The sequence below is a fragment of the Impatiens glandulifera genome, chromosome 2 (genome assembly GCF_907164915.1).
Source record: "Impatiens glandulifera chromosome 2, dImpGla2.1, whole genome shotgun sequence".
NCBI lineage: Eukaryota > Viridiplantae > Streptophyta > Magnoliopsida > Ericales > Balsaminaceae > Impatiens > Impatiens glandulifera.
Window position 1 is genome coordinate 49,088,104 of NC_061863.1, and position 21,355 is coordinate 49,109,458.

General features: G+C 30.7%; 3 protein-coding genes across 3 annotated transcripts; all 3 read right to left on the reverse strand.

Annotated features, from left to right (window-relative positions):
- Positions 1 to 394: 394 nt before the first annotated feature.
- Positions 395 to 2,222, reverse strand: LOC124926778 (AAA-ATPase At3g50940-like). Its single transcript, XM_047467073.1, has 2 exons — positions 1,109 to 2,222; positions 395 to 1,012 (listed from the first exon to the last, which is right to left on the reverse strand). Exons 1-2 carry the CDS (start codon positions 2,153 to 2,155, stop codon positions 512 to 514), a joined length of 1,548 nt encoding a protein of 515 aa, XP_047323029.1. The 5' UTR covers positions 2,156 to 2,222; the 3' UTR covers positions 395 to 511.
- Positions 2,223 to 6,491: 4,269 nt separating this feature from the next.
- LOC124924816 lies at positions 6,492 to 7,172 on the reverse strand. The gene has a single exon (XM_047464806.1). The coding sequence runs from the start codon at positions 7,170 to 7,172 to the stop codon at positions 6,492 to 6,494; it is 681 nt and encodes a 226-aa protein (XP_047320762.1).
- An 8,730-nt stretch (positions 7,173 to 15,902) lies between these two features.
- Positions 15,903 to 16,649, reverse strand: LOC124924818 (protein FAR1-RELATED SEQUENCE 5-like). The gene is made up of 2 exons (XM_047464807.1): positions 16,222 to 16,649; positions 15,903 to 16,164 (listed from the first exon to the last, which is right to left on the reverse strand). Exons 1-2 carry the CDS (start codon positions 16,647 to 16,649, stop codon positions 15,903 to 15,905), a joined length of 690 nt encoding a protein of 229 aa, XP_047320763.1.
- Between the last annotated feature and the right edge of the window lie 4,706 nt (positions 16,650 to 21,355).

Sequence of the window (21,355 nt, forward strand, 5' to 3'; positions counted from 1 at the left end):
TGAGTTCGTGTGAAGACCTTATTATTCTACATGAAGATTTTGGAGTCAATTTATTGTTTTCCTATAATTATTATTTACTCTCATATTATATTTTATCATTTTGATTAAACAAATATTTCAATTAAATTGATCATTCATAAAAAAAAATATAAAAAAAATAATAGATTTTATTTTATTTTGTAAAATTGATATATATTTTCTTAGTAATAAAAATTGTTTTGTAAAATCACTATAGCTCACAGATAAAAATAAAAACTAATTGAAATTGAATTTAGCTATGTTTTAAATAATGTTTTCATGTATATAAGAGAGTAATGGCATGAGTATGTTAATTTTCCAAAATTCAAAAAACTAATAATAATTTAAATATATAGTTATAATAAGTTTTGGCTTCTCTAAGCTTGATTATACTTTTTTTTTTTTTTAAGCAACTCATTATTATGATAAAAGTCTTGCATATTCCAATAATACAATTTTTTTTTAAATAATGGAAAAAGATAAATAGACAAACTCAAATCTTAATTTCTTCTTCTTTACCGCAATTATTGTCTTCAACTTGACCATTTTTTTCTTTAAGTTTCTCATCTTCAACTTGGCAATCCTTTTCTTTAAGTTTCTCTTCTTCCTCCTTTCTTCTCATAGATTCATTCTCTTCATTTTGTGTGATCTTTTCTTCTAAGAATTTGATTAACCCTCTTAGCGCAATCTTAGAATCCTCGTTCTTCAGTAGTTGTTCCGCAATTTCAGCAGGAGTTGCCATAGCCTTCTCCAACAATGATTTCACATCATCAAACAAAACATGTTCACTCAAATCCAAATAATTTTTAGCAAGAATTTGAAATCCACAAAACGTGCAATATGACAAGTGGATGTGCAAGTCCATTCGACCCGGACGTAACAGAGCTTGGTCCAACCGTTCTTTGTGATTCGTGGTGAACACGATTATCCGCTCGTCCCCAGAACAACTTGACCATAACCCGTCAATGAAATTTAATAATCCCGATAATGTTACCTAAGAATAAAAGAAAAATCTATAATTTAAATTTCATTTCATTTATACTAAATAAATGCACTTAATTCAATTAGGTAAAAACATATATGAGCTTACTTGCTTTGTTTTGTCTTTCTTGACTATCTTTATGGTTTGAGGCGCTTCATTCGAGTTCACAACGCCTCGCTGATTGTCGTCTAGATCAAGGCTGCAATCGATATCTTCAACAACCAGAATCGATTTGTTAGCAGTCGAAATCAACAGTCTCCTCAAATCCGCATTATCTTGAATAGAGGTCAGCTCGAGATCATAGATATCAAAACTCAGATAATTCGCAATCGCAGCGATCAAGCTCGATTTTCCGGTGCCAGGAGGACCATAAAGCAAGTATCCTCTCTTCCAAGCCTTCCCCACAGTTCTATAAAACTCCTTCCTCCTTATGAACAAATTCAAATCTTCAATAATCATCTTCTTCATATCTTGATCCATCGCCAATTTCTCAAAAGTTGCAGGATGGTCCAAATTAACACCGGTCCAGGATTTACCATCGCCAGAGAATCTTCTCGAATTCTGGTTACCAAGAGTAAAGATCTTAAGGGTCTTCCTCTGTTCCTTAATTTTTCGAGATTCCTCAAGTAGAAATGGGAAATAAGAATCGAAGACCAACTGTTTGTGTCTTTTATTAAAAACAAGTGTGTAATAACTAGTACCCGTTTGCCATGAGGAGATATCTCCATCGGAACTGGACGATTGCCTCGATTTGGTCCTTGGCGTGAAATGTCTCCATTTGAATTTTGCGGCGTTGAAATAATCGAGCATCTCTTCATCCTCGGCCATTGAAGTGTAGATGTTGGAATCCTTGTCGGGCATGGTGATTCTGAAATTAGAGGTGGATTGGAAGATCTTAGAGCCTAAGTAGAGTTCAACGGCTTTGTAGAACTGATTGAAGCCAAGGCCATCGAGTTCTTCAATGATGAGGGTGATTTCGGATGAGATTGATTTGTAGATTGTTTTGATGCCTAGTTTTAGATAATAACGGACCTCGTCGGGGATTAAGTCACGGGAAATCGTTTGGATTAACACAACAGTAGCAGCAACCGAGGCTGCCGTGGAAATAGCTTTCTTCATAGAAGAAGATGAAGATGAAGGAGGAGGAATATTCATTTTGAAGTTGATGAATCAAAAACACAGACAGAATGATAATAATTCTATCCCAATTGCTAGTTATATGGGTTTAACTACCATAATTTTAGTGTTTTTTTTAAGCCAATAAACATTTGTTTCATATTTTAACCAAATAATTTTATTTTTTTAATTAATTTATTACATTTACACAAACAAAATTATTCAATATATTTTCACATATTACACATCTTTTAAGAATGTATTCGATAATTTTGATCGCGTATACTTAGAAAATACTTAATTTAGAACATAAATATGTCCAAATAACATGTGAAGTCGTTTTTAAGAAAAATAAATATAAAATTTTTCTCCATTTAAAAAAATTAAAATATTTCTTTAAATTACACATTTTTTTAGTTACCCAAACTAATTTTTAAAAAAAATTAAAAGGCGTAAATTTTAAAAATAATACTTAATTTTAAAAAATAGGTTCAAAATGTCTATAAATATCATTTAATATAAAAACGTGACAAATTAATTAAAAAAATAAAAATAATACATTAAAATAAGATAACACGTTTTTTCAATTTAAAAATGTATCAAATAATTAAAAATAATAGTTATTGACCAAATTCAAAGTTAAAGAATTTATATATATATATATAATTCTTAATTTCAAGTCTCTGGATTGAGCTTTCATTAATTTGAATATACACGTGAAAGTAAATATTTGGGTCGGTCATGACCTGAACATTCATAAACTTGAAAAATTAAATAAAAAATGTGATATACACAATTTCGATATCATAATATAAATTTAACATTTTAACATACTCGCTAATAAGAGTTTATATTATAAATTTAAATTTCAAAATTAATGAAGGTATGACATTTTTAACCATATAACTTTAACATTTTAAACAATTAAACTAATAATATTTTAAATTTGTTTATATAATTTAATATATATATATATATTCTCCTAATTATTTATATATATAACATTTCAATATATAATAAAAATAAGTCAAATTTGATTCTAAACTAAAAAGTGGCCATATAAATAATAAATAATTAAAAGTGAGGCCTTTGGGAAGTGAAAGAGACGGTGGGGGTGGGGGGACATTAATAATTAACAAAGACCTAGACTATTCTTCCTTTGTTTGTTACTTGCATGCTTCTAATGTCTTGGTCTTCCCTAATATTCAAATCACATTAATTTCCACATATTTTACTCTCTAATGAATGTAGACGCAAGAAAAAGGTTACTACTAATATTATTTAAATAACTTAATTATTTACAAAATAATGAAATGCGATAATTTTAAGTGATATTTTTTTAAAATAAAACGGTATTAATATATAATGTTAAAATAAATATTTAAAATATAAAATATTTTAATTAATGAATAAAATAACGTGATGAATAAGACGAGAATAAAATTATGTTTTTTGTTTTGGTTATTCAAATAACCTAAACCAAATAAGGCTTAATATTTGATTTTTTTTGGAATTAATGGAGAACTAGCATGACACCTCGCAGTCATGACACATCGCAGTCATGACACCTCGCAGTCATGGTCCCTGCTTAAACTCAAAGTGTTTTCAGATTGAATCGAACCCGTGATTTTTTTGTTTCTGAAACCGACTATTACCACTAGACTACCTCCTTTGGGTAATGTTGGTTATTTTATTCTCCCTTATTGATTTATTTTTATATTCTTCTACATAAAATTTAATATTTGCTATGCTGCCACTTTGTGACATACCATTTTTATATATCAAAATATTAAAATAAAATTCACATAAAACTCAAATATCTTGTTTGAAAAAAAATAAATTAATTTTAAGGGTTTGTTCCTAAGAAACACTTGTTTTATGAAAATAAATAAAAATAAATACTTTTAGGGTTTATTGATCAAAATACCCTTAAATTAATTTATTTTTACTCTCTTGGATAAATTAATTTTAAATAATTAAATAAAGAGTAATTTAATATTTTAAATAAAAATAGTTATTAAATGAATTAATTGATAGTTAAATTTTAGATAAAAATCTTTAAAAAAAACCTAAAACCTCAATAATCAAACAAGCTTGAAGAGTTAGTTTGATATTATGATTTTTTTTTTTTTTTTATCCAAAATTCAATGTCTGATTTCATTTCTTTAATCTCATCACTAATTTCATGAATCAAAATATTCTTTATTTAATTTTTTTCTCTCATTTATTTAAAGGGTAGAATGATCATTAAATTTTAAAAATTATTTTTTATTTAAATAAATCAAACAAAGAAAGAAAAACCCAAAATCAAATAAGCTAAGAAAAAGGCCATTGGTAAGAAAGGAAGCATTCTCAGAGGCATATTGGCTGATCTGATTTTTTTTTTAAATGTTGTTTTAGAGAATGAGCCCAATCCAACGGTACAAGCCCTTAAGAGTTCCAAAATCGGGCAGGGGGTGAAACAGCGGTTGTGGCACTAGGGTTTGCTAAGGTACAAGGCCTTAAACTATGTATTTATCTAAAAAAAAATGAAAAGGTATAAATTCAAGCCTAATAAAACGATATTACAATGTTTAAGCACATTTTTATTATAAACACAAAAATTAAATATTTATTTAGATAAATATTTAACTTTTAAATAAAGAGAACTCGCATAACATCTCAAAGTCATGATCACCGAGCTACCCTAATGTGTTAAATATGTACTTAGATGCTATATATATAAATAATTCGTACATATTTTTTTGTAAAATTTCTTATGTCGATTTGATTGAAATTTTCTTTTATTTAATTTTTTTTATAAGGAGTTAATTATCATTAATTCAAAAAAGAATTACATATGTAAAATTAATTTATAAATAATACAATATAACATCTAAACAATCAAAACGTTTAAATGATAATTTTAGAGAATAAATAATATATCAAATTTACAAAAATTAAAATTACAATAAAATAATCCAATAATCTTGCATTTTTTTAAACGAATTCATTTGATTTTTAAAAGAACGAGTGAGGAAATAGAGCAAACTAAACAAATCAATTTAACGGTGTCAGAAAAATCTCTACCAAATATTATGAGTGGCAATAAAAATTATTCTTGCTCGTGGTTGATAAACAATACAGAAAAAAGTTATGTCAAGTGACAATTGACTATGTATATATGGTCAAAAAAATAATGAAAAACTCATAAGAAACAAGTGATGATACTTGTAAGAGATCTTTAAATGGAAGATCAGTTCAAATAACTCATTATTGAACAAATGAGAAATAACTTCAAATTTGACAACTTCGTCACATTTACTTCTAACATTTACTTCTAAGAAGAGGATGAACACTTAAACTCAAGAAAATATTAAGCTAAATATAATGTCAAATCGAACCTCAAATATTAGTGGTGGTGGAAATAGAACAATGCACCCTCTCCAATGAGCCTTTTATCTTTTTTTAGAGTTTTTTTTTTCTTTTAGATTTATATATATTTTGGTGTGTACATCATAAACTCCTTAATTCAGAATAACAAAAAGAGACCACAATAATATCTAAACAATTGTGGTCAAGTGGTGAGAATCTTCTAGGGCATATTGAGTGTAGTTAAATTAGTTTCTATACATAAGGAACTCCGACCTAGATGGTGACATAATTATACCTTATAATACTCCAACTTTAAAATATACTCTTAATTTTTAAAACAAATTATCTAAATCTATATATAAACTTATTTTAATTTATCTCTAAGTAAATAACTTTCTTTATTTTTAAATGTATTTAAAGTTAGTCACTCCAATTTTAGTCTTTTAAACTTGTAAGTTGTAACACTACTTAATACTCAATTCGGTTTTCACGATTTGAATAAAAGATATTTCATAGTTTAGTATGCTAATTCCAAATAACCCATATAATAACTCATGTTCTTGAAACAAATTCAACTTTAAATTTTGCAAAATAAAATAAAAAAAAAATTCCAAATTGATTGTTGGGTTGTTGGCTGGCAATTCTCAATGACGCATGCAAACGGAAATATTGTTTTCATAGATATATGATGATGATATATAGTAATAGTATAGATGCTAATTGAGTTCCTGCATATATGCTTTCCATTATTATGAAGAAGAAGAAGAAGAAGTTGGACATCAAAATCACAACTTCTTCTACAACGACACCGAATCTGATTCTGTTTCCCATTTTCACTCTTTTTCTTTTTAATACAAGTAAAGGAAGAATAATAATAATAATAGATACATTTGTCATATATATAATTAACTTTTTTTACAAACAGGGTACAGGGCATAATTAACTACTAATAAAAAGTTGAAATTTATTAATTACTCTATTATAGACATGAGATGAGATTTGTGATTAATCTAAGGTTTAATTAACAGCCAAAGAATTCTCTTTGTTGACGGGCTATGAAATCCTCAACTTTCTGCTGAAACTCTTCGTTGCTCATCTCATCATCATCCTCTAGGCTAGGAACTTTCCGGCAAGTCTCCGACGTCAAAGTCCGGGTGAGACGACCGACAGGTTTCTGTCTGTTTAGTACTATTATGTTGTCTGATTGGCTACGTTCAATCTTCTTTCTTTCCTTGATCTCTGCCGCCGGAGCAATTTCATTAATGACCCCCCCTGTTTGATCTTTGATGATGGTGGTAGTCTGTTTATGCTGATGGAAATTTGAAATCTTGTGATTTCTCTTGACGTAATCATCGTAATAGTCGAGATTGGTAATCTTTTTATCTCCGGCGGCGGCGGAGGAGGAAGAGAAGGTGGCGTGGTCGCGGGAGATGAGAAAGAGGAGGAGGACGATGGCGTTTCCGATTAGGAAAACTGATCCGGGGGTGGGGGTGGTGAAGAGGGAAAGTGAGATTCCGGTGAAGTAGTCGGCGGAGATTCTGAAAGCGAGTGGTAATTGAGTGGTGAATCGGGAAACGACCATTATAAAGAGGAAAAGCTCGAAGAAACGGAATAAAGCTGCGATCTTGCGGAGACGGCGGTAGGTATATTGGATGGAGTTTGCTTTCTTCATCTTGATATTTGGTATGTTTAAGGATTCCATTAAAGTAAGAAAAATGAAAAGAATTGAAGATGGAGATGGAGATCACTCGAAAGGGAAGTGGTGAGGGAATGGGAATAGATCGGCGGCGGCGGCGGTGGCGGTGAAGATGAGTCGTTCGATGAGGAAGGAGATAGAGATGAGAACAGCCATTGTTGTCTGTGATATTAACATGGAGAAACAGAGAAAAACAGAGAAAGATAAAGATTAGAGAGAGAGAGAGCGGTTTGGTATTGGATAGAATTCCTTTTAGTTTTGGATTTTGAAGGGTACCGATATCTATTTATAGGACTGTCTGGTTCATAGTTTAATGGGATTCTTTTTGTCTTCAATTTTTTTTTTAATATTAAATCAAATGATTATTTTTTATTTTCAATTATGGAGAGCTTGTCTTAGTTGAACAAAAAAAAAATCTTGAAAAAACTAGTTAAAATTTGTGTAATTGAAAATTTAAATAATTTGTTTATATATATAATGGTAATAAGTATTAAGATTGAATAGAGTGTCTCAAGAGTCAAAGTTTGGAAGATGAAAGTATATTCGTTTTAATATTACATCTTATATTCTTTTTCATAATTATATTGTTTAAATTATTTATTAAATTAGTTTATTTAAAAAAAACTTTAAAAAACTATTATATATATAATTGAGTCTTTTTCTTCAATTCATTCTACACGTAGGTTATTTTGTGTTATTTAAAGATTGGGTAATTATCTAGGTATAGAATTAGATGAGTTTTTTTTTTAAAAAAAATTTAAATCCTATATTAAAAAGATGATCGATAAACTTAACGAAATATTCAACGAAAGCAGGTCCACGAATCCGACGTGGTCTGCAAGGTGTCCCCACGTCCTAAAAGTGCTCATTTCGGGTCCCGAAACCACTCATTTCGGGAAGAGAAAAAATATTTTTTTTTTACCGAAATAGCCGTTTAGGGTCCCGAACCACTCATTTCGGGTCCTGAAACCACTCATTTCGGGTTCCGAAACCACTCATTTCAGGTCCCGAAACGGTCATTCCGAGAAGGAAAAATATATATTTTTTTTTTCGAAATTGCCGTTTCGGGACATTTGAAAATTTTATCTCTCCTATCCACGTGTCATGTCAAGTTGATTCGTGAACTTACTTTCATTAATATTTTGTTGAGTTTATCATTTTTCGTATTAAAAAAATGTTATGATTTGATTTTATCTAAAAAAAAAAAAAAAAAAACTTTAAGTTGAAGTTGGTTGTGAGTTGTTTTATTTTATAAAATAATTACATAAAATATTTCTACCAACCAATATGTTTTTCATTTGTAATTTCAATATCAGTTTACATTATTTTTTTATTTAGGATAACAAAATGACACATCACAAATATATATTTATCTCTATTTTTTTTTCGCTCATTTGACCTTTTTATTTTAATCTCTTAGACTGACTTTTTCTACATAACAATCTTATTAGAGTTATTTTATATCTTCTACCCTAATTTAAATAACTGAATTTTAAACCATTAAAAAATAAATTATTTCTTAATAGAAAGAAAAGGAAAGAAAAAAGCTAGAATGGATGCAGACCTTTTTTTTATCTGAAAAATCTTCTTAAAGCAAATAACTTTGATCAATTTTTTTTTTACAGTCACTAACATTTATCTTTACCGACTTTTTTTATTAAAAAGTTGATGATAAAAAGTATGATCGATTTATTTATTGTTAACTTAATTAAAAAATGGTCATACCTAAGATAGAATATTTAAAATTCCTACTGTAATAAAGACATTGATATTGTTTATGACAAAGAATAAAGAGATGATGATGTTTGAGCTTGTTGAAGTAGTTCTCCCTTTGATTTTATTAGTTAAATTGTTTTCTTTTAAATACAAGATTTAGCAATCTGTGGGCTGTAACATTTGGTTGGGTGCTATATTTTATTATTATTGATGTTGTAATATTTTTTTTATAAATGCTTTTGCAAAGGTAAGACATTTTTTAAATTGATCTAATCACACAAATCAAGTTGTAATATAAACAATTAACATAAATTGAATTAAAACATTTCATATGAACTCAAGTATATTGATCATAATTCCCCTATACAAATCAAGCGCTTTCAAATCAAATCGAATCCAATATGAAATATTGTAAATATTAATTATCTCAAAAATAAATTTGAATGATTGAAAAAAAAAGTGCATTTCTCTTCTATTGAAAAGTTAGTAGATACTAGAAGTATTTGGGATCTAATTAAGGTTGGATGCCCTAATAAAAATGATTAGATTATTAACACATGATTAATAATTAAATCTTAGACAAGTACTTTAGGAGAAATATAATTATAATTAAGAATATTATTATGTTATATACCTTGATCTCCTTTTAGAAAATGGTTGTCCGAAAAGCAATAATTTCCCCCTTTTCGAACAGAAAAGTCTGAGGAAATATTCCAAATGAGAAATAAAATCTGAAAACTTTATTTGTTTAAAATAAATAAATAAATAATGGATAAGAAATATTCTTTGATTCTGAGCATTCATTCATGCACACGGCGGAACACGGTTGAATGAGTCGGAATTCCACTCCACAGTCCCCTCCTCTATCTCTCTCCTCTTTTATTATAGAATTAAGAACCATTCTTTTCTTTTTTTAATAATTCTGTCAATTTGATTCCAACTTTTAAATACAATCACGAACTTTTAACATTTTTTAATTTTAATTTTTTATAATGGTAGAGAAAGATTTTTTTTTTTTTTTTTTTTATAAATGTAGATTGAGTGGTCAATTATATATTTATAAAAAAATATACAAAATTATAAATATAAATCAAAAATTTTAAATGATATAATATAATAATAATAATAATAATAATAATAATAATAATCTATGTTTCAATTTCTTACTCGATCAAAAATATTAAAAAATTGTGATTAATATATGAGGGATGATACAAGAAGCGACATAAGGGGGAACGAAATGGTGAGCGAAGCCACCAGGTAGGTCAAATTTTAATTAATTTCATTTTCTTTTTCCACGTAGGATAATACCCCTCAATTCAAACTCCTCTCATTTCCTCTCAACCATTCTCTTTCTTCAATCTGGAAACGCTCAAAATTCTCTAAACAACCCTCTCTTCAAAAACTCACTCCGATCTCTGATCAACAACCATCTCTTCAATCTTCAATCTATCTCCTCCGCTAAAAATCACTCTCATTTCTGATTAACAACCTTCTCTTCAATCTTCATTCTATCTCCGCTAAAACTCACTACCATTTCCGCTCAAACCCACTCTCAAATCCGTTTAAACCCTAGCCTAAGTATCCGCTCAAACTCTAACCCTAAATATCCGCTCAAATAGAATCCGCTCAAACAATGACAGAGAAGAACAAAAACACTTTAGGTAAAAGGAAAAAGCCAGATAGAGATGCAGTATTAACTTCAGATAGAGATGAAAGGTAAGTTATCATTGTTGCACTATTTTCATTTACTGTGTCCCCTGTTCATTATGGATCTATTGCAGCGTTAACTGTCCCCTCTTGTTTAATCTTCATTGAATCAGTTCTTTATTTTTATATGATTAACTGTCGATATATCTATATCATTTTATGAAGCAGAGGTATTAGGAAATGATTAACTCTTTGTTTATGAAACAGAGGTATTAGGGAAATGATTAACTCTTTGTTTATGAAGTAGAGGTATTAGGAAATGATTAACTCTTTGTTTATGAAGCAGAGGTATTAGGAAATGATTAACTCTTTGTTTATGAAGTAGAGGTATATGATTAAATTTTTGAAATTTAGGTGAGCGGTATTAGGAAATGGAGAAGATAATAGAGTTATGATTAAAGCAACTGTTATGAAATAAGACAGGAAGAAAGACAGTTGATAAATATTAAGCTTAAATTGTTAATATTGTGTTGTCTTGTGTGTTAGACTATGTTGTCCTGTGTGTTAGACTATGTTGTCCTGTGTGTTATACTATGTTGTCATGTGTTTTTAGTTATGTTGTCATGTGTTTTTAGTTATGTTGTCCTATGTTGATTACAGTACTAATGTCTTCTTTATTATTTTGCAGAAGATTTAGTGGGGTGGTATATAACAGGAATAACAGGAAGGTTACTTGCTCTGACCCCTTAATAGTGCTTGCGAAGGCTGCTTCTAAATGCAAGACCACAACTCCAGCAAAAACAATACAACCTGCGAGAAGAAATACGATTCGGGTTAAAAGGAGCCCATAAACTTTTTCATTAAGAACCTACCCAAAAGGATTATACCATCTTGTTCGAGAGCTGACGGACTTACAGAAACAAGTTGTTAGGGATATAGGATTCGGCTCAATGCTCTCATTGAGCGTCTCTAAATGTCCCAAGAAATTGTCACTTCACCTCTTGAAAACTTTCAAACCCAACAAGAGTTGGTTGCCATTAAGCAACGGGGAGAGACTAAGAATAGACGAAGAGGATGTCTATAACGTTCTAAATCTCCCCCGAGGTGACATTGCAATCGAGGAGTCGATAGGGAAATATGAAGACTCCGAATCACCGGAATATATAAAAGTATTGAGGGCATGGAGGTCGAGATGGGTAGGGCAACCAAATAGAGGAGCTCCTTCAACAACAAGGATGCCAAATATTATTAAACAAAACCTATCCGCAGATGACAATTTCAAGCGTGATTTTGTCATCTATGTGGTATCGAGTTTTCTTTCCACCCATCAGAATAAATCTTGCAGGTAAACCTTAGTATTACACCATGTTGTCTTGTATTATACTATATTGTCCTGTGTACTACAATATGTTGTCCCGTGTATTACATTATGTTGTCCTGTGTATTTCATTGAGTTTTCAGTAGTGTTATACAATATTATCCCGTCTAATACTATTCTGTCCTGAAATTATGTTGTAGGTTCAAGATTTTGAAATCCCTGGTGAATGTTGATGAAATAAAGAATTTAAATTGGTGAAATTTTGTATACACCGAACTTATTGACAGTATAACAGAGTGGCAAGCGAAACCAACCTCGTACTTTACAGGGCCACTGACGTTCTTTATGGTAATGTAATTTTTTTGTAAACATCCAATTTAAACTAGTAAATACTAAACCTTTCATTTTTTCCTTCAGCTATGCTACATGGACAGAGTGTCAGAGTTCAGAACTAGACGAAAATACCACAGGATTTTCCCAATCCTGTCTTGCTGGAATGACGAGATGGTTAAAGAGAGAAATAGTGTGGAAAAGAAAAATGGGCAGTTCTGCCGAGGACGTATTATTGATAGGATTTCAATATGTGATACTGCTTCGGAGCACCAAACTAATGAAGGTGTCCCAACTGATCAAATGGCTGCTTGGGAAAGACTGTCCAAAGCAACAAATCAAATGGCGAGGGTTATACACGAGGTTGAAGATGTAGTGCAGCACTTGAGCACATTCTCTAACTCCTCTAAATCTGTCGGCGTGACTTTCATCCACGACAATTGTATCAAGCCCTTGAGCGAGGCTATAGAGAGGATAAAAGCCATGCACAATAGGTTCCAAGAACCATCTGAAAACTCAGAAGAAGCCGAAGAATTAGAAGAGCAATTCCATGATAACTGCACTGTGGGCCAGGAGGGAAAAAAAGAGGAGGACGTTAACATTGTTCATGAGGGGCAAAATGAGGAGGACGTTAACATTGTTCATGAGGGGCAAAATGAGGAGGACATTAACATTGTTCATGAGGGGCAAAATGAGGACGTTACCAATATCCAGGAGATGCAAAATGAGGAGGATGTTGATAATAGTGATGTAGATGAGGATTTTGATTACAATAATGAAAATGGTGATGGTGATGACGACGACGACAATGATGTTGAGGTTGATGATGACGACGATGATGATAATAATGATGAGGTTGATAATGACGATGAAGATGATGATGATGAGGAAATAAATGATAGTGGGAAGTCATTGGTAATGAGTGGAAACCCAATGATAATAGAGCCTATTTCAATGATATTGCCAACTCCCCAACGACCGAGGAGAGTCGTCACACTACCAACCCATTTGAGATCGCCTTATATTGTTGAGATGGAGGTTGAATTACCACACTTGAGAGTTAGGGACAAGGTATACGCGAACCTGGTATTCGCAGAAAAGACAGATCAAGAGGAGATTTTATACTTCAGCATTATGACTACTCTCAAACGCGGCACCCTAAAGACAATTCAGAAAGATAGTTGGCTGAATGCAGGGATAATCGATGCCTGGGCTCATGAAATGAATATCTGCGTCAAACACACTATAAAGCCAGGAGCACCTCGAAGCCGAGTTTTTTTCTCAACCATTCATAGTGTGAGTACTACACATGAACATTAAGTCTTTATATAATACTTTTTTTCTTGTCTAACATAAAAGTTCTTCAACAGGGTGCAACAAATTTGTCACAAAAGGACTATAATACTGTATTACTAAAGGAACTGACGGAGTTTGGATTAATGCTTGGAGACCTTGAAAGGGCTGAACTTGTAAGTATTTTGTCGTGTGTTTAATACGCTATTGTACTGTGTTTTGTACTGTGTTGTACAGTGTCTTACACTTTATTGTCCCTTGTCTTACATTAAACTATGTTGTCCTATGTTGTTACGGTGTGTTGTCACTATACTATGTTAACTTTATTGTGCTGTGATATTTGGATGCAGATTTTTCTACCCATAGGTTATGATTCTCATTTTTATTTGGTCGTTTACAATACGAAGTCGAACACAATGGATATCATTGACAATAGGCCACTCCCGAAGGGTATAGATATGGGTTCAAAGTACGCAGTATTGAAGACTATTGGATGCAAGTTTTTGAACTTTGTTGCGGATATGAAGTTGAGCATTTTTGACACACTCTTGAAATGCGTTGCGAGGCTATTGAAAATGACCTGGCAAGACGCAGGGAACTATAAGGATTGTGGAGTATTCTGTATGCTGCAGGGAACTATAGTATTGGTTTCTAGAACCGTTATAATTTTTGACACTAACGTTATTTCTAGAACCTGGTTTCTTCTTTTCTTTCTAAATGTAAAGTAATGATTTATTAAATTTCATTCATAAAGTAATGAATATAACATTTCTGTAATCGTTTTATTTTTCAATTAAATCGAAGTTAAAAAATAATTAAAACGAGAAATATATTATCCAAAACAAAGTTATCATTGGAAAACATATTATTAAGCAAAGTTATCTTCTGATGTTGTCCCCACATGAATTATCTTTGGGAAACATATAATCAGATACATGATGTAATTGACCCGACAACAATGAAGTAAATGATAGTTGAGTCGAGACTGGATGGGCGGTGAAGTGTTGATTCCATTCCTCTTGCGTTGATATTAGAGAAGGATTACTTGTTGCGGTAATATCTTAAAACAAAATAACAAACGAAGTATTAAAACATAGTGTAAAAAATAGGACAAGATAATGTAATACATAGGACAAGATAGTGTAATACATAGGATAACATAGTGTAATACATGGGACAACATGATGTAATACACGGGACAACATGGTATTGGACATAGGACGAAATAATTGTTGACACTAACCTTATTTCTAGGAACTGGTTTCTTCATTGCTTTCTCAATGGCAGACTGTTTCCGTTTTGTGGGTGGTCGCCCTCGAGCTCTTACCTTGACGGGCGAGTGGATAACTTTTTTGGTTAGTTCGGAATCCGTCGTACAATTTGGAGATATCTTGAACTTTTCTTTCATATCTTTCATCACTTCATCTAAAGCAGAACAATTAACTTGGGATTTGGATGCAAGTTGTTGAACCTCTAACATGATGGGAGTTAGATAGTTGTACCGATTTCTTTCAATTTCACACACATCCGAATCATAGATGTTGGTGAATATTTGGTAACTCTTCAGGTCTTTACGCCAACAGTCCAATATATAATATGCTGGCACCTGGTTCACTTTCATTCTATTCAAAACAGTCAATATATGCCCACAAAGCAATCCTCTAAACTCAAACATTTGACATTGACATTTCAAAGTAACCAACACTGAATTGTACTGTACTTTGTAGGAAAAATCACGCAAATGTTGTCCATTAATTCCAAGAATGCTCTCAAAAACTCCAAATACATAAGTTGTGCCATTGTATTCAATTATAGACGTGTCACAAAACATTAACCCTTTGATTCGTTCTGACACAACTTGAAGATGTCATTTGTGTAAACGCTTTGAAACTGCATTTCTAAAGAATAGCCACTTACAATTGGAATCACTGAATTAAAGACTGAAAATCCAGTTTGTTTTCAGTTTCTATGTTCTTCTTCAGTGCTCTATCAAATTGCTCAACAAACTGCTTCAGAGATATTGTCGAAGTAACATAATCATCGAAAAACGAATTGATGCTTTCACTTCTCTGGGATGTTGACATGCCTGCCCAGAAATGACATCTCACGTACACTGGAATCCACTTATGTCTTTCGATGTGCAAAGAGTTTAGCCAATCATTATTTTCCAAATGAAACTCATGTATCATTTTCTTCCAATTCTCTTCACACTCTTCAATTGTTATCGAGTTATAGACAATGTTATTCAACGCCTTCTTAATGCTTTTATATTCAGCGTGAGCACCAAATTTAGTAGGGAGCTTCTTCATTATATGCCAAAGACAATAACGATGTTGGGTGTTTGGAAAAACTATTTTAATGGCAATAGCCATCGATCGACATTGATCGGTAATTATTGCTTTTGGAGCACGTCCATGCATACACGTCAATCATGCCTTAAAAAGCCAAGTGAATGACGCCACATCCTCGCTAGATAATAAACCACATCCTAGCAAAATAGATTGGCCATGATGGTTAACTCCGACGAACGGAGCAAAAGGCATGTCATAACGGTTCGTCAGGTACGTTGTGTCAAAGGTCATTACATCAGAAAAGTAATCGTAAGAAGCCCTGCATCTTGCATCAGCCCAGAAAACATTCCTCATACGTGAGTCCTCGTCAAGATCAAAGGTGTAATGAAAATTTAAACATCTGTTTTGCATCTAGGAGAAATAATGAGAAACAGCTTCAGCATTGCCATTTCCTAACCTCGACCTCATAGCTTCTGAGATAAAATTCTGACATGTTCTCTCATCAAATTTCAAATTATCATACCCTTCAGCTTCAACTACAATTGATTGTAAACTTTTAGCCAATGTTATTCCAGCTTCATCGTTTAATTGCAATCTTCTCTGCGCACTTGGATCTAAAACCTTGTGAGATCTAATATGTCTAGAATTTGAAGGACTCAAAGGATGATTATGTTGAAGAATGACACTACTAATCTGAAAATCAAAATCATTCCTCACAACAATGTTGTTCCTGGCCTTACAATCGGTCTTGGTGGAAGGTCTAAGTTGAAATATATTCTTCCCCCTTGGCGTAAACGAACCACTTTTTGCACATCCAATAGAGAAAATTTTCTGTTTGCCATCTAGTCCATTCCTTGTTCCCAACTTTCGGACTCCAAAACCCATTGATTGTGCATACAATCTATAAAATTCTCGAAGGTCATTTTCAGAAACAAACGATATCCCAAACTTAGGAATTTTGTCTTAAGTACATTGAGATGATGGTTCATCCATAGAGCTACATAAGAATACAAAAAACAGAAATCAACACATGAACAATCACAAAACAACAGAAAAACGGGAATCTCTTGAAACAAACAATAAAACAATAAAACGCATTAAAATATAGTTTAAAACACGGAACAACATATTACAATAATACAAATGACAATAGAATATTAACATTTCGAGTAACTTAAATATTTACAACACATGACAACAACGTATACAAATACAGGACATCATAGTTTAGGACACGGGACATCATAGTATAAGACACGGGAAAACATAAAACAAAACAGAGGACAACACAAGCCAACAAAAATATTAACAGATTTACACAGGTTTTTAAAAACAACAGAATATTAACAGTCTAACTACATAAACAACAAAAAGATATACCTATTTATGTCCCCAATTGTTGGTAGGTTATTTTCAGAAATGAACGACATCCCAACATTGGGAATTTTGTCTTCGGTACATGGTGATGATGGTTCATCCATAGGACTACATAAGACAAAAAAGAGAAATCAGCACAAAGAATACATGAACAACATATTACAGTAATACATGACAACATATTTAATTAAATGCAGGAAGACATATTGGATAAAACGCATTAAAACGAAAAAAAATATAGTTTAAAACACTATTCAACATATTACAATAACACAAATGACATCAGAATATTAACATTTAGAGCAACTTCAATATTTACACGGGACATCATAGTTTAGGACACGGGACATCATAGTATAAGACACGGGACAACATAAAACAAAACAGAGGACAACACAAGCCAACAAAAATATTAACAGTTTTACACAGGTTTTTAAAAACAACAAAAATATTAACAATTTTATACAGGTTCTAGCTACATATTGGTTCCTACACATAACAATCACATAACAACAGAAAAACGTGAATCCAAGAAACAAACAGAAGAACAATAAAACAAAGAAAAAAGTAAGCTATGATGGCAGAGAAGATATACCATTAGAAGAAGAAGCTAATCGGACAGTCGGACAGTGACGAAGACGAATCTAAACAAAACGCAAGGAGAAGACGACGATGATGAAGACGAAACTAAAGAACGGAAGGGCGACGAAGATGAAGACGCAAGAACAGTAAGAAGTTAAACGACGAGGATGAAGACGAATCTAAAGAATGTAAGGAGAAGAAGCTAGACGGCGCGGATGAAGACGAATCTAAAGAATGGAAGGAGAAGATGATAAACAGCGTGCCGAGGGTGAAGAAAATGGAAGAAGAAGAATAAGGAGGGTTTTGTTTGATGAGCGGGAAATGATCTAAGGGTTTGCTAAAGAGGAGATGTAATTTTTTTCTCTTTCCTCTGTGGCATGCCAGGTGGCTTCGCTTCCCATTTCGTTCCCCCAATTCGTTCCCTATATCATTTCCCATATATATATATATATATATATTAATATATATATATATATATATATATATATATATATAAGTAAATAAATATTTTGGTAGGTCAGATTGACGGAAATAAAAGAAAATAATGTGAAACCATATCATTAGATGAAAAAAAAATATATCTTATTTTTTATCAAATCAAATTATCAATTTTTATTCTAAATTTTCTCCTAAAATCATTTCTCAAACTTAAAATAATATAAATACTTAAACAATTATGCTGATATATTTAATTTATCATAAATTTTGATAAGCATATGACACAATTTTTTAATTAATTAAACTAATAAGGTTGTATATTTTCAATTCAACTTAAAGTTTAATAAATGAAGGTTATAGAGTTGACATAATTTTAATTTTTTGTATTAGTTTTTTATAAAATGATTTTAAGACCTAAATTATATTTTATTATTTGGATAACACGTTATTTTATTTTATATTTATAATATATATATATATATATATATATATATATATATATATATATTAATTTATATATTTTTAGTAATGAGTATAAAATACTCAATTTTAGTTTGAATATTAGTTGATCGAAAATTTACCTATAATATATATATACAAACACACAAAATTAAAAATTAATTAATAATTATAAGTGATCTGAAAGTTAAAATATTTAAATTCATATTTGAGATAAGACTTATATATTAGTGCAAATTTGAAGGAATTGAGAGTGAAAATTAATAATGCATTTTCGAATGAGAATGGATGGTGCTACATGTAGATGGGAATCTATATATATATAATGATGCTTAATTTTTAAAGTGTCCGGATTGCCGGGTCGAGAGCTGTGGTTAATTTGGATACTTGGGTCGGATTGTGGGTTGACCCGTTTTTAAATTTAAAACGGTTAAAAATAAAATTAAAAATGCTAGAGGTATGTTTCGAACTTGCAACCTAACAAAACAAATACAACTCTTTAACCAACTAGGGTACAAAGACTTTATATTTTAAATTCAACACCAAATTTGATAAACACGGGACGTTTTAATATTAATTGCCGGGTCGAGAGCTGTGGTTAATTTGGATACTTGGGTCGGATTGTGGGTTGATCCGTTTTTAAATTTAAAACGGTTAAAAATAAAATTAAAAATGCTAGAGGTATGTTTCGAACTTGCAACCTAACAAAACAATTACAACTCTTTAACCAACTAGGCTACAAAGACTTTATATTTTAAATTCAACACCAAATTTGATAAACGCGGGACGTTTTAATATTAATATAAGTTCAACTTTTTAACTAACTAATCTATATATATATATAATGATGCTTAATTTTTAAAGTGTCCGGATTGCCGGGTCGAGAGCTGTGGTTAATTTGGATACTTGGGTCGGATTGTGGGTTGACCCGTTTTTAAATTTAAAACGGTTAAAAATAAAATTAAAAATGCTAGAGTTATGTTTCGAACTTGCAACCTAACAAAACAAGTACAACTCTTTAACCAACTAGGCTACAAAGACTTTATATTTTAAATTCAACACCAAATTTGATAAACGCGGGACGTTTTAATATTAATATAAGTTCAACTTTTTAACTAACTAATCTATATATATATAATGATGCTTAATTTTTAAAGTGTCCGGATTGCCGGGTCGAGAGCTGTGGTTAATTTGGATACTTGGGTCGGATTGTGGGTTGACCCGTTTTTAAATTTAAAACGGTTAAAAATAAAATTAAAAATGCTAGAGGTATGTTTCGAACTTGCAACCTAACAAAACAAATACAACTCTTTAACCAACTACGCTACAAAGACTTTATATTTTAAATTCAACACCAAATTTGATAAACGCGGGACATTTTAATATTAATATAAGTTCAACTTTTTAACTAACTAATCTATATATATATAATGATGCTTAATTTTTAAAGTGTCCGGATTGCCGGGTCGAGAGCTGTGTTTAATTTGGATACTTGGGTCGGATTGTGGGTTGACCCGTTTTTAAATTTAAAACGGTTAAAAATAAAATTAAAAATGCTAGAGGTATGTTTCAAACTTGCAACCTAACAAAACAAGTACAACTCTTTAACCAACTAAGCTACAAAGACTTTATATTTAAATTCAACGCCAAATTTGATAAACGCGGGACGTTTTAATATTAATATAAGTTCAACTTTTTAACTAACTAATATATAATGATGTTGAGTAAATGAATACTTGGTCAGGATTGCCATGTCGAGAGCTGTGGTTAATTTGGATACTTGGGTCGGATTGTGGGTTGACCCGTTTTTAAATTTAAAACGGTTAAAAATAAAATTAAAAATGCTAGAGGTATGTTTCAAACTTGCAACCTAACAAAACAAGTACAACTCTTTAACCAACTAGGCTACAAAAACTTTATATTTTAAATTTAACACCAAATTTGATAAACGCGGGACATTTTAATATTAATATAAGTTCAACTTTTTAACTAACTAATATATAATGATGTTGAGTAAATGGATACTTGGTTCGGATTGTGGGTTGACCCACCCATAATATTAAAACGGTTAAAAATAAAATTAAAAATGTTATCTGTAATTTTTTTCACGGTTTTTTATATTATTACTCGTGCAAATGCACGGGCTAAATGCTAGTTTGAAATAATAATAGTTTTATCTTTTGACAGACCTTGCCTAATTTATAAATATTTAAATATATACAAACCACCAATATAACCATTTTAACTTAATTTGAGTTGAATGTGGGTGTTATATTAATTTTATTTAATTAAAAAAATATAAATTAAAATATATACAGTAACATTATATACTATATATAAAAAAACATTTATATATTATATATTCATTATATATAATAAGAGATCAAAGAATACTTCTCTTCTAATTAATATGGATATATACATATTCTCTCATCATTAATATGTATATAAATATTCTCTCATAATATATTTTATTTATACATACTCTATTTATATATACATACTCCCATTTTTTCCTTTCCCTCACACGGGAAGGAGTAACAAAGTATTTTTATAAAAAAATAAAATTAAAATTAAAATTATTCCAATTTTACTCTCTTAAGCTTTATTTTCTTTGTTTTTTTTTAAATTCAATCAAAATCAATTTTTTAATTAATTATTTTACAATAATTACATCACTAATTTCATTAATCAAAATATTAAAATATTTTTTATTTTAAATTATTATTATTTAT